Genomic DNA, 15,840 nt, shown 5'->3' with positions numbered 1-15,840 from the left:
CCGGACTTTACTGTCAAAGGAGTTCCCTATGTGTGCGTGGTTTGGTGAGTCTGCTACCTGCTGCCATCAGCGGGGTTGCTTTATTGTGTGTGATTGATAGAGACATTGCTAACTGACTTGAATTCTGATTAATTCTGAGGTGGTTTTTGTCCCCTGAGCTTACTGTAGGAGGGGATATTAGCAGGTCAGGAATGCTCTCTTTGAGGGAAGCAGCTGTCGCTGCAGAGCGTGTATGTAAACGTGGGCTGAAACCTGCTCTCAAGCCTTGGCTGTATTCAGCACCAAGAATAAACTCGAGCTTCCAGCCACCATCTTGCTCGTACGACGGCTCAGGAACCGCTTTTGGCCAAGCCGTTGCCCTCGTGACAGCCTGCCTCCATCTGGGAGGCGTGAGGAGGCGGCTCTGTTTCAGGCCGATGCCAATGGCAATCAATCAGCCACGCAGCCAAGAAGCCGCGGGAGAAAGAGGAGGACGGTCTGTAGCGACCACGTCCTTCCCTGGCGGCAGCGATGCCCGGGGTACGGTGTGCCGGGAGGCGGGTCCTGCACGGGCTCTCCCCGAGCTTTTTTCCTGTGTACGGAGACAGGGGAGGCACAGCCCAAACTGTGCTGGCCGCTGCCTGGATTCAGGAAAGAGAAGATGTCAGAAACACTTTCTTGTGCAGCTGAGGTTGTTAAGCCAGGCTGTAACGCATAAACGGGCCAGATTCGATTTCTTTGAAGTCAGCGAGAGCTTTGTCATTAATTAAATAGCACTTGTTTTTAATTGGAACTGTTTTCTTACTCCTTTCTAACAAATTGCCTAGTCCTTAAAACAAATCTGTCGCCCTGTTGCTTGAGCAGGCAATGTTTTCTGACCATACGAGCAGGTTAGCCTTCAGGTGAAGTACATTTTCCGAACAGACACAGCCACGTCTTTTGCCTGCAAGACACGTGTCGTGGCTTTGATGTTGTGATAATCTGCTGTAAATATTTATTTTCCAGTAAATATACAGAAAAGAAAAAAATTAAAAAGAGGAGGAGATGAGCTGTTATGTTTTTCTTCTCCTGACCTCCGAGGTCACTTCAAAATGACAGAGAAGGACAATTGTTTAGAAGAGAATGCATTGAAATGCAGTCACTGATAAACACTGCCTTTTAACTGCTTTACTCATTATCAGTTGTACCTCCACGAAAGCTCTACATGTGTTTACTAAGAAAGGCTTTACTTTCCTTTCATCACTGCCTTCGTCTCAGCTGAGTTGCCCCAGTTCCTTCCTATCTGCAACCATGTAAAAAATGGCATGTGGAAGAGTAGCTTCAAAGGAAAACTGGTCCTACATGGTTGAGCATACAAGTACCAGTACTTTTATGATTCTTCCTTGAAATGTAAGAGAACAATTTGTTACCAAGCACTGCTTTGAAATCTGCTTCTCTCTGCGCCGATTCCTCAAAAACAGAGCATTAGATGGTTTATCAGCTGATGTTTTTGGAGTCTGAGACATGATGGACAACTGCATCAGTAACAGGATTGCTCTGAACACTCGGAGCTGCAAGTCTAACTCCAATTTCATGTTTTGCTACAAAATTTCAGGCTGCATTTTTGTGAAAATTAGTAGTGCCCCTATCCCACATGCTTCAGGAAGTGGCCTTTTCCTGATGGAAAGCCATTCTTTTCCAAGGGAAAAAGGACAACGTTTTTGCACAAACATGGATGAAACATTAAGTTTAGTTTGCACAAAGATAGAAGTACGATGTTTAAAACGCTTACACCTTAAAGACAAAGGTGAAAGGTTAAAATTATCTGGACTAGAACATTTATATTTTTTTAAAAGGGAATATTGTAAACCCTTCAGAAATTTTTAGGTTCATTTGCAAGCCATAAGCCCAATTACTCTGACAGTGCCTGTGTTCTGCATGGATCAGATGTGACAGTCCAAGAACTATATCGGTTTGTTTTTTGTCCCGGTGACTAAGAGAAGACATTTTCCACTGAGCTCTTTGCCTTTTTGTTCCTGGAGCTCTGTGGCAGCCACTGTTCTTCTGCTCAAGCATCTAGAAATCCTTTGCCAAGCTGCTAAAAGGTTCTGGGTTTTGTTGTCGATGTTGCATCACAGAAATCCTGATGTGGAGTTAGTTCTACCAAACATACCTTTAAAAAAACCACAAAACAAAGATATAGCCTGCCCTACTCCCATAAAAACTTCTTGCCGCTGTCTTCCTTCGTCCATCATCATCACTGTGAGACCAGCCGTGGACTCGCCTGCTCCACTTTCTGTGCTGCTGGGCCAGGAATTGAGGTGGAATGTCTTTGTGGGATCTCAGATTTCTAAGAAGAGATTAATGTGGCTTTAAATTAGTTTTATAGATTATTTTTGCATATTATAAATGTGAGGTCACACTTGTGAATGAGAAAGTTGGGGGGTTTTTAATATACATTTGAAATTTAGTTAGCAGCATGCTATTATATCTACAGAGCAGCCTGGAATGAATGGTGCTGTTCCTGCAAGAGGGGCTGGTGTCTTCAGGAGTTGATGCCAGGAGCACAACTTATTAAATACTTAAGGAAATCAAAGCAATTAAGATTTAAATCCAGATTTTTCTGGAGAGGCATCCTTGTCTCTTGAACTCTTCTGTAAGAGCTGGACGCGTTGTGAACGTGACATTTGGTTCACAGGTTTTGTTGGAGCTTGCGTTGCGTCTCCATCCCGAGGCCGCCTGTGAGTTTGTTGCACCCTTGCTCATACACCAGTTGTTGCATGACCAGCAGTGCGTATGTAACTTCTCCTGTTCAGGGGGAGGAATAAGGGGATGACTGTCCTCAGACAGTAGAGGTGGCTGTCCCAAAGTGACCTTTTAAGCACAAGCCCTAGGAAGAGCACCCTGGAAGCTGCTGGCTCTTCACTCTATAAATGTCCTTCTCTTTTCCTGAACAGAAACACATATTCTTTGAGTGTATTCCCACCAGTAACTTATACAGAAACACAGAAATCTGGAAGAGCAAATGAAGTGTCTGTCTTCTAATCTGTCCCCAAGAGTTTTATTCCTTTAACCCAGGTGGACCATTTCTCATTAACTATGCAGATGATGTTCAGACTGCAAGCAGCAAGATAAGAACAATGACCCGATAGTCAAAAACACAAGGATCACTTGTGATATTAATATCAAGAACATTTTTTTTTAAAAATCAGGTTCCTTATTTACATTTCAAAGACCTGCTACTATTAGTCTCAACACTAAACCACTTCTGATTTTGGCAGGAGCAGTGCCTGACTTTAATGATTAAAGCACAGGTTATCTTGGTGGTAGCTCTGACTCCACGGATGCCTACGCCCTGGAGAGAGTCATGCCTGCCATCTGGCCAGGCGTGGCAGGCGGCTGTGAAGTACTTTGGTATTCCCTCAACGAATATTCATTTCAGTAGAAAACGCCTAAGCTGTCAGGGAGGTCCCCATGCCCACTGTGTTTGCTGTTGCTGTTTTCTCCATCACAGAGCGCGCTTCACGCCGTCACCTGTCACGAGAAGGTGGTGGCTGTCCGGAAAGATCACACAGAATCGCTGGGAATGACTGTAGCAGGCGGAGCATCTAACCGGGAATGGGATTTGCCTATCTATGTGATAAGTGTCGAACCTGGAGGAGTTATCAGCAGAGACAGCAGGATAAAAACAGGTAAAAAGAGGGGATTTTGCAAGCCTGCTTTAATTGAAAGGCTTCCTTTGAAAAACAGAGGCATAGTGAAAGGGCATCACACCCTGACATCTTCAGCCATCCCATAGATTGTGGGATGCGTCAGATTAGAGGTTCTCAAGTCAGCTACCAGAAAAGGTATAATATACAGCAGTAACCACCTCTGTGAAGTGGGATGTAGGCATATTCTAGTAGGAAAAAAAAGTAGTTTTTCACAGGAAAATGAGCTTGCACCACCATCTCCTAACTACTGAAATCTTCGTTGTGCAACCTTCATGGGTTTTTAATGTAAATTTTTGTGCTTGTTTGTCATATTATTCGTGGCTTTGAAAGAAATATAAAGGAGCAGAATTCCGATCATGTATGAGGCAACGTTAGTGCCTTGTGGCTCAATGTCCTGTCTGGAAACATTGGCTTCATAACTGCATTTGGCTCTGGATGTAACAGAGTGATAAAATTAATGGCTTCTCCCCCTCTGCATGAATAAAGCCTTTAGAGTAAGATGAGGAGCATATTTTACCAGTGGGTTTTGCGGGAATAGGTGAATCTCTCAGTTTTCAGGATGTTACATCTCCAAGATCCAAGCACCTCGGTACCCTGCATCCAGCAACCACGCGGCTCCCTATCCCCTTGCTCTTCATCCCCTACGCTCAGCTTCAGCCCAGTCGCTGCCCAGAAGCTGGAGGGAAATCCTGAGTGTGAGGGAAGTGAAGGCGCCCAAAAGTGGGGCCGAAGAGCTGCAGCCAGCTGAGCCCCACAAGCCTGGGTCACAGCGGCCGGCACCGGCACGCAGGGGAACCTCCCCTTTGCAGGAGCTACGGCTGCTCATCAAAACCCCTGGAAGAACGTGACAACAGGAGCAAACCAGCAGGCTTCCCCTTTCCTCCTGCTGGGAAATGACTGCCTCTCAGGGATATATTTTCCAAAAAATTTTCATCGTGAGGCAGCATGGAAAATTCAGCCTAGTTAATTTGATAAAATTAGGAACAAATGAATACGTGATAACATAACAGCGCCATGAGCCTCCACAGTTTAGAGCAGCCCTTAGGCTGCTGCCTGTCTCATCGGGGCAGACCACAAGAAGAGGTTAATGTTCACGTCGTGCTGCCTGGACTGCCGATGGATACAGCCGCTGCCTGGAGCAGCGTGCGGGTGAAGCGCAGAGGGCCCCCAGGAAAGCCCTGGCGTTGGAGCGTGCCACGGAGGGTAGCGGAGCACTTGGCACCGTGGCCGCTTGCATGACATTAATGATGTCTTTATTGTTCTCCCTGTAGTAATTGAGGTCGTCTTTGCATTTTTCTCTGAAGCTGCTGTGCCTACATTATAAATAAGGCGTACAGAAAGATGTTTTGGCTTGTGGCCATTCAAACAGGCATTAACATTAAAATAATAATACGTTGTTCCGCAAAGCAAACTTTACAAAGAGCCAGCTGGAGCGGCAATCCTCTGCTTAAGGAACTCTGGGAGAAAACCACCTTCAAGCTTTCAGGTTTCAAGCTCAGGTTGAGTACCAAAGTTGTTAGCTGGAAGTGGGCTTTGGAGACCTGGACTAGTATCAAGTGCCCGTACCAAAGCTGTTGGTACAGCAGGATCCTAGCTGTGCTGTTCAGCTCCGGATGCAGGACGTGACGTGACAAGAAACCAGGACCAAAATCTCCATCCAGCCTGGCGATGCTCCTGTGTATGGGGATCTAGCCCCTTCCCTCATGCCTGTGGCATGTTTACTAGCATATGCTTCACATCCACATTAAACAATAGGATTAACAAACAGCCTCATCAGGCAGCGAGTTCTTGGCCGTGGCTTTGACTCGCCTGTTCGTGGGGGCGGGGAGGGGATCCTGGAAACACTTGAGGGATTTTTTATCATCCCTTCTATCGGTCTCAGGTGACATCCTCCTGAACGTGAACGGGATTGACCTGACGGGGGTCAGCCGGAGCGAGGCCGTCGCCCTGCTGAAAAACACCAACTCATCGGTGGTGCTCAAAGCCCTGGAGATGAGATCGTGCGAAGCCCAGGAGGAGCGGGGCCGCCTGCCACCCCCCGAGGCCACGCAGGTGACCTCCGAGAGCAGCGAGTGGTCACCTTCCTGGGTTATGTGGCTGGGGCTGCCACGGTAAGTCCACAGATTGCATCCTCTTGCTGAAGGGGAGTGGGAGGAAAGATTTGTATTTTCTGGCAATTCTTTCTTTTGGCTTGATTCATTGCTCTGACATCTTAATTAAATCCAGGCTCTGTCACAGACTTGCCTCTAAATACCTCCCTTTTGTAAACGGGTATGTGTACATGGAAAAATAGACATGCGGACCCTCTTGCAAGGGAGGAAAGGATCCTGAATTGTTCCGGTCTTGAAAACATATCTGGCACTTAGGGAGTGAAAGGAAAAGCTTGCAGGGATACAGGAGCTTGCTGAACTGGGGTCTAGGCTCGACCACCCTGCAGAAGGCAGAGCTACCCCTCCTGCAGCTCCCAAGCTGCACAGCCCTTCTCCTTAGCCAAATCCAGCTGGATTGCTTGACTTTGCCCAGATGTCGCAAAGTGCATGCAGTTGGCCGGTATCTCTGAATCACCTCTTTTAACCCCACCCCGGAGTGAAAGAAGTACGTTGGTCGTATACAGGAAGCAGCTGTGTTGTCATTTCAGTAAGGATAATAAAAGCCACATCGCGTGTTAAGTTCTCTCAAACACACTCGGTATGCAGGGTGTATACGCGCAACTTCGGCGACATTTTGTAAAGCATTAAACGAGGACGTTGTGAATCTGTGAATATGCGAAGCTAGCATCACGCAGTTGAAATTGGTATTCAGTTTTAAGGAATGAAGAATTTAGCTTACAAGTTACTTTTGCCCATACTCCTAACCCTGGCAGCAGTTCAGAGTGTCTCTTTCTCTTTTACAGGATGAAAAGATAGTCTGCAGAACAGGTGGGCTTTTGCTCTAGGCACAGTTTCAGGACTCCCCTTCATTTCCCAGTCTCGCATAGCAGGTTAGATGCTTTCCCTCGTCTGGCTTGAGCTGTTTTGAGCTCATTCACCTTGCAGCAAGGTCTGCTGTGAGGGCCAGATGTGTTTCAGGGCTCGGTCTGAGGCTAATGACTGTGTAACATGTGCTGGAGTACTGCAAGAGCAGAAGGCAGGCTGTGTGCCTGTCACCCACAGATGAAAGGTTCCTCCTCCAGTGGAGAGGGCTATGTCCTTATTCCTGTGAAAGAAAAGCAGTAAGAAGAAAAAGCAGTAAACGAATGGCCTGTAACTTGCTACCTCAGGCAATGGTAAACTTTTCTCACCCAGTCTCGCTGCAGACAGGCAGGCCCAGGAAGGGCCTCATTCCTGCTCACTTCTTCTGCACCCCTGAGCTTGACCAGCTACGCACCAACATGAACGCACTGGAGCACAGGTAACGCTCCCAGCAGCGCGAGAGCAAGCAGGCTAGAGGCCTTATAGATGCTGCAGCCTGCAATGCTGAGCCTTGCCTTCAATCACCATCCATCACTAGATGGGCTGATACAATTGCATCCTGCCTACACTTGGCCCAACCCCACCTTCGCTGTGCTATATGGAAAACCTGAGCTGCCTGGTCATCATCTTCTACCCACAGCTGCCTGAAGTCCCCGTGTCCTCAGCAAGGTGACAGGGATGAAGGACAGAGCTCCACAGTACTGCAGACTTGCACCTGGGGTTCACATCAGTCAGTTCTGCTTTGAAGCTTGGGAAGAAAAGGTGGTTTTTTCCCATTTTAAAAGCAGTCTCGAAGCTCATTCTATTCCCCCCCTCTGAAGGCTGCGTGTGTGAAGCCATTCCCACCCCTTTGCTCTGAAGGAAACCCAGCCCCAGCGTCAGCAAGGCTGAAGACAGGCGTTCATTGTAACTCCATCCCCAGCTGCACCCCTGTGCACAGAGCACAGCGCGGCCGTTTGCTGCCAAAGGAAAGTAGGGGGATTGGTATGCTGAGCTGGTACGCTGCTCTGAACATCAGACTAAGACAGGGACCAACACTGATGAGACGTGCCAGTAACAAAGGTGCAGTGCATCCTTATTAGTAGCTGGTTGGTTGAGTAGGGGTGCTAGGATCAGGTTTGGGATTGCTCATTAAGTATTATCAGACCCTTCAGTCTTCCCCAGCATGAGTGTGGGCTGTGGTTTAACCCCAGCCAGCAACTAAGCCCCACGCAGCCGCTCACTCACTCCCCCCACCGTGGGATGGGGGAGAGAATCGGAAGAGTAAAAGTGAGAAAACTCATGGGTTGAGATAAAGACAGTTTAATAGGTAAAGCAAAAGCCGCGCACACAAGCAAAGCAAAGCAAGGAATTCATTCACTCCTTCCCATGGGCAGGCAGCTGTTCAGCCATCTCCAGGAAAGCAGGGCTCCATCACGCGTAACGGTTACTTGGGAAGACAAACGCCATCACTCCGAACGCCCCCCCACTTCCTTCTTCCCCAGCTTTATATGCTGAGCATGACGTCGTATGGTATGGAATAGCCCTTGGGTCAGTTGGGGTCAGCTGTCCCAGCTGTGTCCCCTCCCAGCTTCTTGTGCACCCCCAGCCTACTCGCTGGTGGGGTGGGGTGAGGAGCAGAAAAGGCCTTGACTCTGTGTAAGCACTGCTCAGCAATAACTAAAACATCCCTGTGTTATCAACATTATTCTCAGCACAAATCCAAAACATAGCCCCATACTAACTACTATGAAGAAAATTAACTTTATCCCAGCCAAAACCAGCACAGTGTGCTTACCCTCTTACTATTGTACTGATTCTCCAGGGCCCACGCCAGATATCTGGAAGTCCTTCAACAAGTTCTCTCACGAGGACGTGTATCACATTAACTCATTTCCCTCCAGTCTGAGCATTTAACTTTTCCCTGTCTGGCTTTCAGTTTGCTTTTGGCGATGATCACATCCCACTAGATCTCAAGGTATTGTCAGCAGTCTCATGATGCTTTCTAGGCTGTTACAGAAAATTATTCTCTGTCCAAAAACACATCTGACAGGTCCATCTTGAGAAAGGTGCCTGATGTGCAACTATGGGGCAAGATGGTGAAGATTCACCTACTGTAATTAAAACTGTGATGACATTAGTAAAGCCATACCATTTACCAGAGGGACTCCTCCAAGGCATGTATGTCTAAGAACATTTGGTATAGCTGATGGAAATGCAAAGAACGTTTGGTATAACTGATGGAAAAGCAGAAATGTCAAAATCACAACTATACAGGATCATGCAAGGTATTTGGGAAGATGGGCAGGATGGGAAACACCTACATAAGGAAAACTGAACAACTAGAAAAGGTGGTAACGCTGGTAGGCCAGGAACAGGCATGATTAAAAAAAAAGAGGTGGCTGGATGGTGGATTCTTTAAATTCTGTTGAGACAGGAAAGATGTGGCTCTAGACAAGCCATGGCAGTGCTGTGTGAGTATCTGTTCACAGCAAGCAAGGCAGGGAGCACAGATGTCAGCATCGCAGCTTAGAGCAGGACACTTGGGCTCAGGTAACCAAGAGAAGAGAGTCTTTCCTTCCACGTTCAAAAAACATGGAGTTTTGATGAAAATCCTGTGAAGGATGGTCTCATAAGATGTGCTGAATTGAGCTAAACACTAGAGGATCTGTACAGACCTCTGTCCATGACTTATGAAGTAGAAAACAGGCAAACATTAATAATAGGTACATGATTAAGTGTGCCTTCCTCACTTTTGAAGCTGGTGTACTGTAAATGCCTAATTCTCGGGACTAGCAGAGAACTTGCCGTTTCCCAAGGACTGCATACACATTACAGCAATGGGCACAGACAAGAGGCACAAATATTGAGAATTAGCAAAAAGTACACTATTTTGCTGGATCAAGTCAGTAGGAGCAGAAATCAGACAGGTTATCTGACTCCTCCAACGCTCCAAAGCTCAAAGCCTTGGAAAAGCTGTCTTGCATAATTTAACTTTTGTGGCTCTCACTTAAAATTTCAGCCCTTTTCTTGTGAGATCTTAAAATTGGCCTTGGTCACTTTTATATGGCTTGATAGTACATAAACAACTCCCCTGTTCTTTCTGTAGTACAATCCAATATGTGGCGGTTATAAAATAGACGCACATGTGCATCTGACATCTGTCAAAACTTGGCCTGCATGTGAGCAAAGGGGCTGCGGGATGGGCGTGGGGCGGAAGCAGTGATGCAGGACCTTAAGCATTCCTGCCCGAAGACTTATTTCAGGGTAGCTAATTTAATAGTTTGTTGTTGAGGAAGACAGGTCTCCTTTATTGTTGGAAGGAAACGTTGTTGTGAAGCATGCACACAGAAAATAATGTGGAGCAGCTGGTGAAAAGCATTTCCCCAGCCCCGTGATGTTTCATCTACTCTTGCTTGTTTTCCTGCTCTCCTTTCTTTGCTCTCCTCACATTTCCTTCCCCCAGGTAGTACTTAAAAATACTTTATAGATCATCCCGTCATAACATTTACAAACATTACGACTTCACACCAATCCTTTTCTTCAGCTGCAAAGTGAGGTGAGAAAGACAGGAGGTGGCCAAAGTCATTCTGCAAACCAGGGGTAGAACTGGACATAAAACATGGAACTAGGACAGAAACTCCCCCAAATTAACTCCATCCAGGCTGTAGGGCTCTGATGGGAGTAATTCTCAAATATTACTGTACTCCACTGCCAGTCACCTACTGTAACGGGGCGGGGGGAGTCATGCTTTTCATACCTGTTATTGCTGAAGCCCTCCTGAAGTCAGGCTGGCTTTGATTCCCAGAGCATAAGGCTACTTGCAAAAAGCAGCAAAGAATTGTACACTTAACTACTTGAAAGCACGCACTTTTAAATTCCTCTTGCATCAGGAACTAATGCTCAGTTGTAGTCTTTCTTATGATAGGACCCTGTGTCTAGACACTGTTTACCCTCAAGTCTTGAATCTGAGGCAAGTTCACACATAAATTACTCCTTGTCCTCAGCTTTTGGAGTATTTACAGACAGAGGCAGAAGACTGCGAGCTGCTCTCTTCCAAGGCAGAAAATGGTTCTCCTTGGACCGGTTGCAGTTTAGTGGGTTATGGCAGTTTAACTGGGTCAAAACACACAGACTGGGGCTTGCGTTACCGCAGAGAAGTAATCTACTCAAACACACTAAGCATCTTTGGATGACGCAAGTACTTGTTTCATTTTCTCTCTGTGGCCCTTTCTAGCTTGTCTTTATTACCGCACAGCCATAAACAGGCCCAAATGAGCTAACTCCCTTTGGGCTGCTCTTTGCTCAGGCAGAGCAGGCATCTCTGCTTATGTACTAAACTATTTGGAGCAAGCAGTAACAGCATTATACATAGCTCAGATTTGCGCGTGCCTGCCTCCCAGCATCCTTTTCCCATTTCTGACAGCATTAGTGCATAGCTGATGGATGGTGCACTGCCATGTTATACCCTCTATCCCATAGGATGGAGATAAGGAAACATCAATTTAAAGGTGTCAACACCACCTAGCCACTCCTATTCTGTCGAGAGTCAAGCTCTAGCTATGGCCAGTGTGATGGGTTGGACCTGGCTCGCACCAAGCACCCGCACAGCAAACACCACAGCAGGACGAGAGAAAATAGGAAGAACGAGAGCGAGAAAACTCATGGGTCAAAGTAAAGACAGGGAAATCACTCACCAATTACTCTTGTGGGCAAACCAGACTTGGCTTGGGGAATTTAACTTAAAATATTTAATTATGAATTTGGGTATTGAGAATGAATTATGAATTATGAATTTGGGTATTGGGTAAACACTTTGGGAACCCCCTTTCCTCCCCCTTTCACATGCTCAGCTTCACTCCAGCACCTCCCCTCCTGCCTTCCCGGTCTCCGCTGCCTGGCTGTCGCAGCAGGTTACACCCCGAGGTGACGGGCAGCGCAGGGGGTTGCAGTCAGGACAGAGGAGTTTCTCCCTGCTGCTCCTGCCTTCCCATGTGTTTCCTCTGCTCTGGCAGAGAGAACAATCCTAATGCTAGCATGCTGTGTCTATTTGACTTAAATTTAGCATACACTCTGACAGCAAATACGTATTTCTGCTTTGTGGACTGATGGAGACCGTGTAACTGATAACCGTACAGACTGTAGGTACAAAATGCATGTGAGCCTTGTTCGTCTTCACTGCGTTTTCTTCTCGTGTCTTTACCTGCTTGGCTATTTCTTTTCTAAGGCTTTAGCCGATCACCTTTCAATGTCAGCTATGTCCTCCTTAAGGCAGCAAGCATCGCACCGGGCAGCAGAGACCCCCTGCCCCCAAAACCAAGACTAGGTAATAGCACTAACCGCTGAATCCTGGCATCGCTTGGTCATGACCTTGATAAGTACCATCAACCATAGAGGGTTTAAGTGATTTTGCACATTGAAGAAGTCTACAGATGGTAAAGTAATAATGCCTGGCTGCTGAGGAAATGTCACCTGTTTCTTACATTAGCAGCCAGTGAATTCTTGTGCAAATATTATATACCTACCATCCTGGCAGCAGGTGAATATTTGTAGGTCCTGAGGGACTAATCTAGCATTACTATAAAATCCTGCTGTGAAACACAGCAAAAGCATTATCTGGCAAATAAAAGTTTAAAAAGCTAGATGCATTGGTCTTTAAGATAAAGTTGTATCTTTCTACAGAAGAAGTGTCAGCTGTTTCTTAGAAACCTAAAGAGTCTCTGAAGAGAGCCTGTAGCAGTTGCTTGCTGCAGATCAGCCTATCGTTTCAGATTTGGAATAGCAAAAGGATTTTCAGGCTCTTCAGACATTCCTGGGTATACCAATAATGACGCGTGGGTAAAGTACTAAGCATAGAAATTTTGGTTGCTCTGTATCTAATGAAATTAATCTCATTTTTTCCTGCTTGGCTAAAAAAAAGAAACAAAGCAGGTATTCAGGTTATTAATGTGCTCAGAGCAATAGGCAACGTGTAAGAGTCTAATAACCTTACTACTCTCGTTTTCCCCTCTTCCTTGTTTCAGCTAAGCTTTGACTCACATTAACTTACAGTACCATAAAATAAATTTAAAATACAGAGGAAGAGACAGATTTCAGCTCTCTTACCATAAAATACTGCATTAATCATTACAGTGAGGACAAGCTATCTTCTTGACAGCAGCCTCAGTACTCCAAAGCCCTGACTGACACGGATAGGCTTCTCTCATCTTCCGTGCTGCGACTTACCACGTTAGTCGACAAGAAAAGCTCAGGATCCCATCTTCCACTGGTACTCTTTGTGTCATCTCTGTCATTTTTTGAATTCTGGCTCATTTCATTGGCCTTGAAATTTTTGAGCTCTGACGTGCACCGCAGTAATAAGTGCCTGACTGCTTTTGACACAGTTAATCACATACAGGCCCTTACAGGGAAGATCAAAGAAGTCACTGGGCTGTAGCAGGTAGATGAAATAGCCTCTGGAATGACGGTTTACAAATATTAAATCCAGCCTCAGTTAAGTGTTTTTCTCCATCACTTTCAATTGCAATTAGATCATTTCCATTAATTCTTACCCTATGAAACAATTTATTTAATATTTTAACCTCAAGATTACCTAGTAATTTTACTTTTAGGATAACTGGTTGTGGAAAGCAGCACTACAAAACCAGAAGGGAAATGTGTCTAATACAGTGGAACTTTGGCACTATTTTGCATCTTCAAAACACTCTACGGGTGTATAAAAAGGCAGATTCATCACTAATGATTCACCAGAACCTAAAGTTAACCATAAGACATTTAATTAGACTGGTTTGTTTCAGGTATTTGTACAGCTGCAAAGAAATTGTATTACGAAGAAATACATCTGGAAGTCTTGGCTTCAGCATCGTAGGAGGTTATGAAGAACATACTGGGAACAAACCATTCTTTATCAAATCTATCGTTGGGGGAACACCAGCATATAATGATGGCAGAATTAGGTAACAATAACTAATGAAAAGTAGCATTTAAGTACGTCTTTCATCTAGTTTATTTGTGTTTGGTTTTTGGTTTTTTTTTTTAAAACAAGTTCTCATGAAGACAGTGTAGGGGAGAAAAAAGGACTCATTGATACAGAACTAACTGACAGATCTGGAAATAGGACATAAGTGTCCTCAACTTTAATAGATTTGCCTTCATAGCAGCATGTTTTCAGATGTCTAGCAATCACTAGTATATGAATAAGTATAAAGATAAGTCAGTTGATCTCTGGGGTAGTACAAAGCATGCCGGCACAGAGGAGCTTTCCCGCATCCCCAGCTCAAAAAAATCCCAACCAACCAACCCAAAACCTTCCCTGCAAATGCCAATACAATTTAAGAGAGTAAATGCAGAATTATGAAGCAAACTTAAATCAATTTAAAAAGTCTTAAAACATAGTTTGTTCAGAAGATGGATCATTCCCATCTGAAAGAACTATCCTATTTTCTTTCAAAGATGTCTAATTAATGATAAATTTGTAAGGAAAAAACCCAAAACCAAGTGATATTTTCACCTGCTTTATTCCCTTATTCATGAACAGTAGCCAGCCAGAAAAGGAATAGTAATACTAATTTCTACCCCTTCCTCCCAGCTTAAGGACATGCTTTGGCATTTGCAAACATTTAAGATAAGTCACCTTGTTTAATTGTTCTCTCATATTTGCCTTTGGTTTTTCAGATGCGGTGACATCCTTCTTGCTGTCAATGGCAGGAACACATCAGGAATGATGCATGCCTGCTTGGCAAGGATGCTCAAAGAACTGAAAGGAAAAATTACTCTCACAATTGTGTCCTGGCCTGGCACTTTTTTATAAAACAAGTCTTCATGGAGAGTATGACAAGTAATTTAACACAGAAAAAAAAAAGGAACATCAGCCTTTGCTTTTTGGAGGGGTCAAGTATGTGTTTATAAAGAAAAAGGTTGTGAAATTTCAACCTGCATGTCAAGAATGGTCAAGTTTAGGCAAAGCAGGGACCTGTCAGAAAATCACTTCAGGGTGATTTAAGCTACAGACTTCAGTCTTTCCTTCCCCATGTTCTTAAGGGTTTTTTTGTTGTTTTTTTAATATATATATTTAATGCATTAAAATAATAATGAAATTTAAGGAGCAGCACCTCCTGCTCACCCACTTTGTTTTGATTTACAAAAAGAAATCCTTGAATAACTTACGGAAAAATTTCTTGCAATTTTTCTAGTTGCAAAAATCAGGTGAAGATTTTTAGCCAACACATTAATAGCACTTTGATTATGTGTACCTTTTCATGGTCAGCATGAAGCTGATATTTTCAAGACTTTCAAGTACTGTTTGTTAGTCTGTAAAACTGTGAATTAAATTTCTAAAATAATTAAAAATAACTGTAACTGTGTACTTGTACAGACATTATTTTCATCCAAACCTAAATGACCTAGTTTCCCTGGTATGTTTTGATTAATACTAGTAAATCTAGGATTTTTATATAGAATTATTGTTTTTAAGGAAGTACACTGCACCCTGCTAATACCATCAAGTAAGTCTTCTAAATAGCACCCTGACAGGGCAGTACAATTTTTGCAGGACTGCCACACCAATCACACTTGATACTGTTCTGGATGGAGTAAATCCAAAAGTGACGATGTTCTTATATTTTTCTTAAAATAGTTCTTTGCCTTTCTCTGCAAATTACCCATGTTCCAAAGTCTTACTTTTTCCTCACAAGCTAGCAATGGGAAGAGTATATGTTTGTTTATCATGCTAAGGACAGCTGTTCCCCTAGAATAAAGACTAAAATGAACTTTTTCTTAAGCCACTGAAAAGCAGCAGGGATGATTATCCAGCTTAATTTACCCTTATGCACCCACACAAACCAGACATAATTACCAAGTGTAGGATCACCACACTCAGTGTTCCATCAGACTAAGAACAATCAGCACCTTTCCCAGTTTCCCTATTTTTTTCGTTTCACCTTAGTACAAGGTTCTTGAAGAGTCTGCAATTCCTGCCTGTCCCTGTAGTAAAGGACAACCTTTTCAAATATGAACTCCAAAAGCTATACTAAACCCACACTGATCCAGATGTTGGTGTATAATAAAGTGAATGCACACTGTTTCTGAAGTCAGTAAAAGAATGACCTTCCCACTGGCTTATGAAAAAAGGAGACAATTTAATACAAAGAATTTAAGCCCTACGTATATTGCAAGAGCATAAGCCTCTAGCTGTAAGATGTTTTCTCACTGTTTCTTAAAAGACAAAGTCAGTCAAGGAA

General features: G+C 44.4%; 1 protein-coding gene across 1 annotated transcript in view; it reads left to right on the top strand.

Annotated features, from left to right (window-relative positions):
• The window catches only part of LNX1 (ligand of numb-protein X 1), a 138,918-nt gene extending 123,960 nt beyond the window's left edge, over positions 1-14,958 (top strand). The window contains exons 9-12 of the mRNA XM_075500065.1: positions 3,473-3,650; positions 5,554-5,782; positions 13,399-13,557; positions 14,276-14,958. Coding sequence (XP_075356180.1) covers positions 3,473-3,650; positions 5,554-5,782; positions 13,399-13,557; positions 14,276-14,411 — 702 coding nt within the window. The 3' untranslated portion in view covers positions 14,412-14,958. The remainder of the gene's footprint in view (positions 1-3,472; positions 3,651-5,553; positions 5,783-13,398; positions 13,558-14,275) is intronic.
• The last annotated feature ends 882 nt before the right edge of the window (positions 14,959-15,840 follow it).

Source organism: Mycteria americana, chromosome 4 (assembly GCF_035582795.1).
Source record: "Mycteria americana isolate JAX WOST 10 ecotype Jacksonville Zoo and Gardens chromosome 4, USCA_MyAme_1.0, whole genome shotgun sequence".
Classification (NCBI taxonomy): Eukaryota; Metazoa; Chordata; class Aves; order Ciconiiformes; family Ciconiidae; genus Mycteria; species Mycteria americana.
This window is presented reverse-complemented; position numbering and strand designations above follow the sequence as displayed.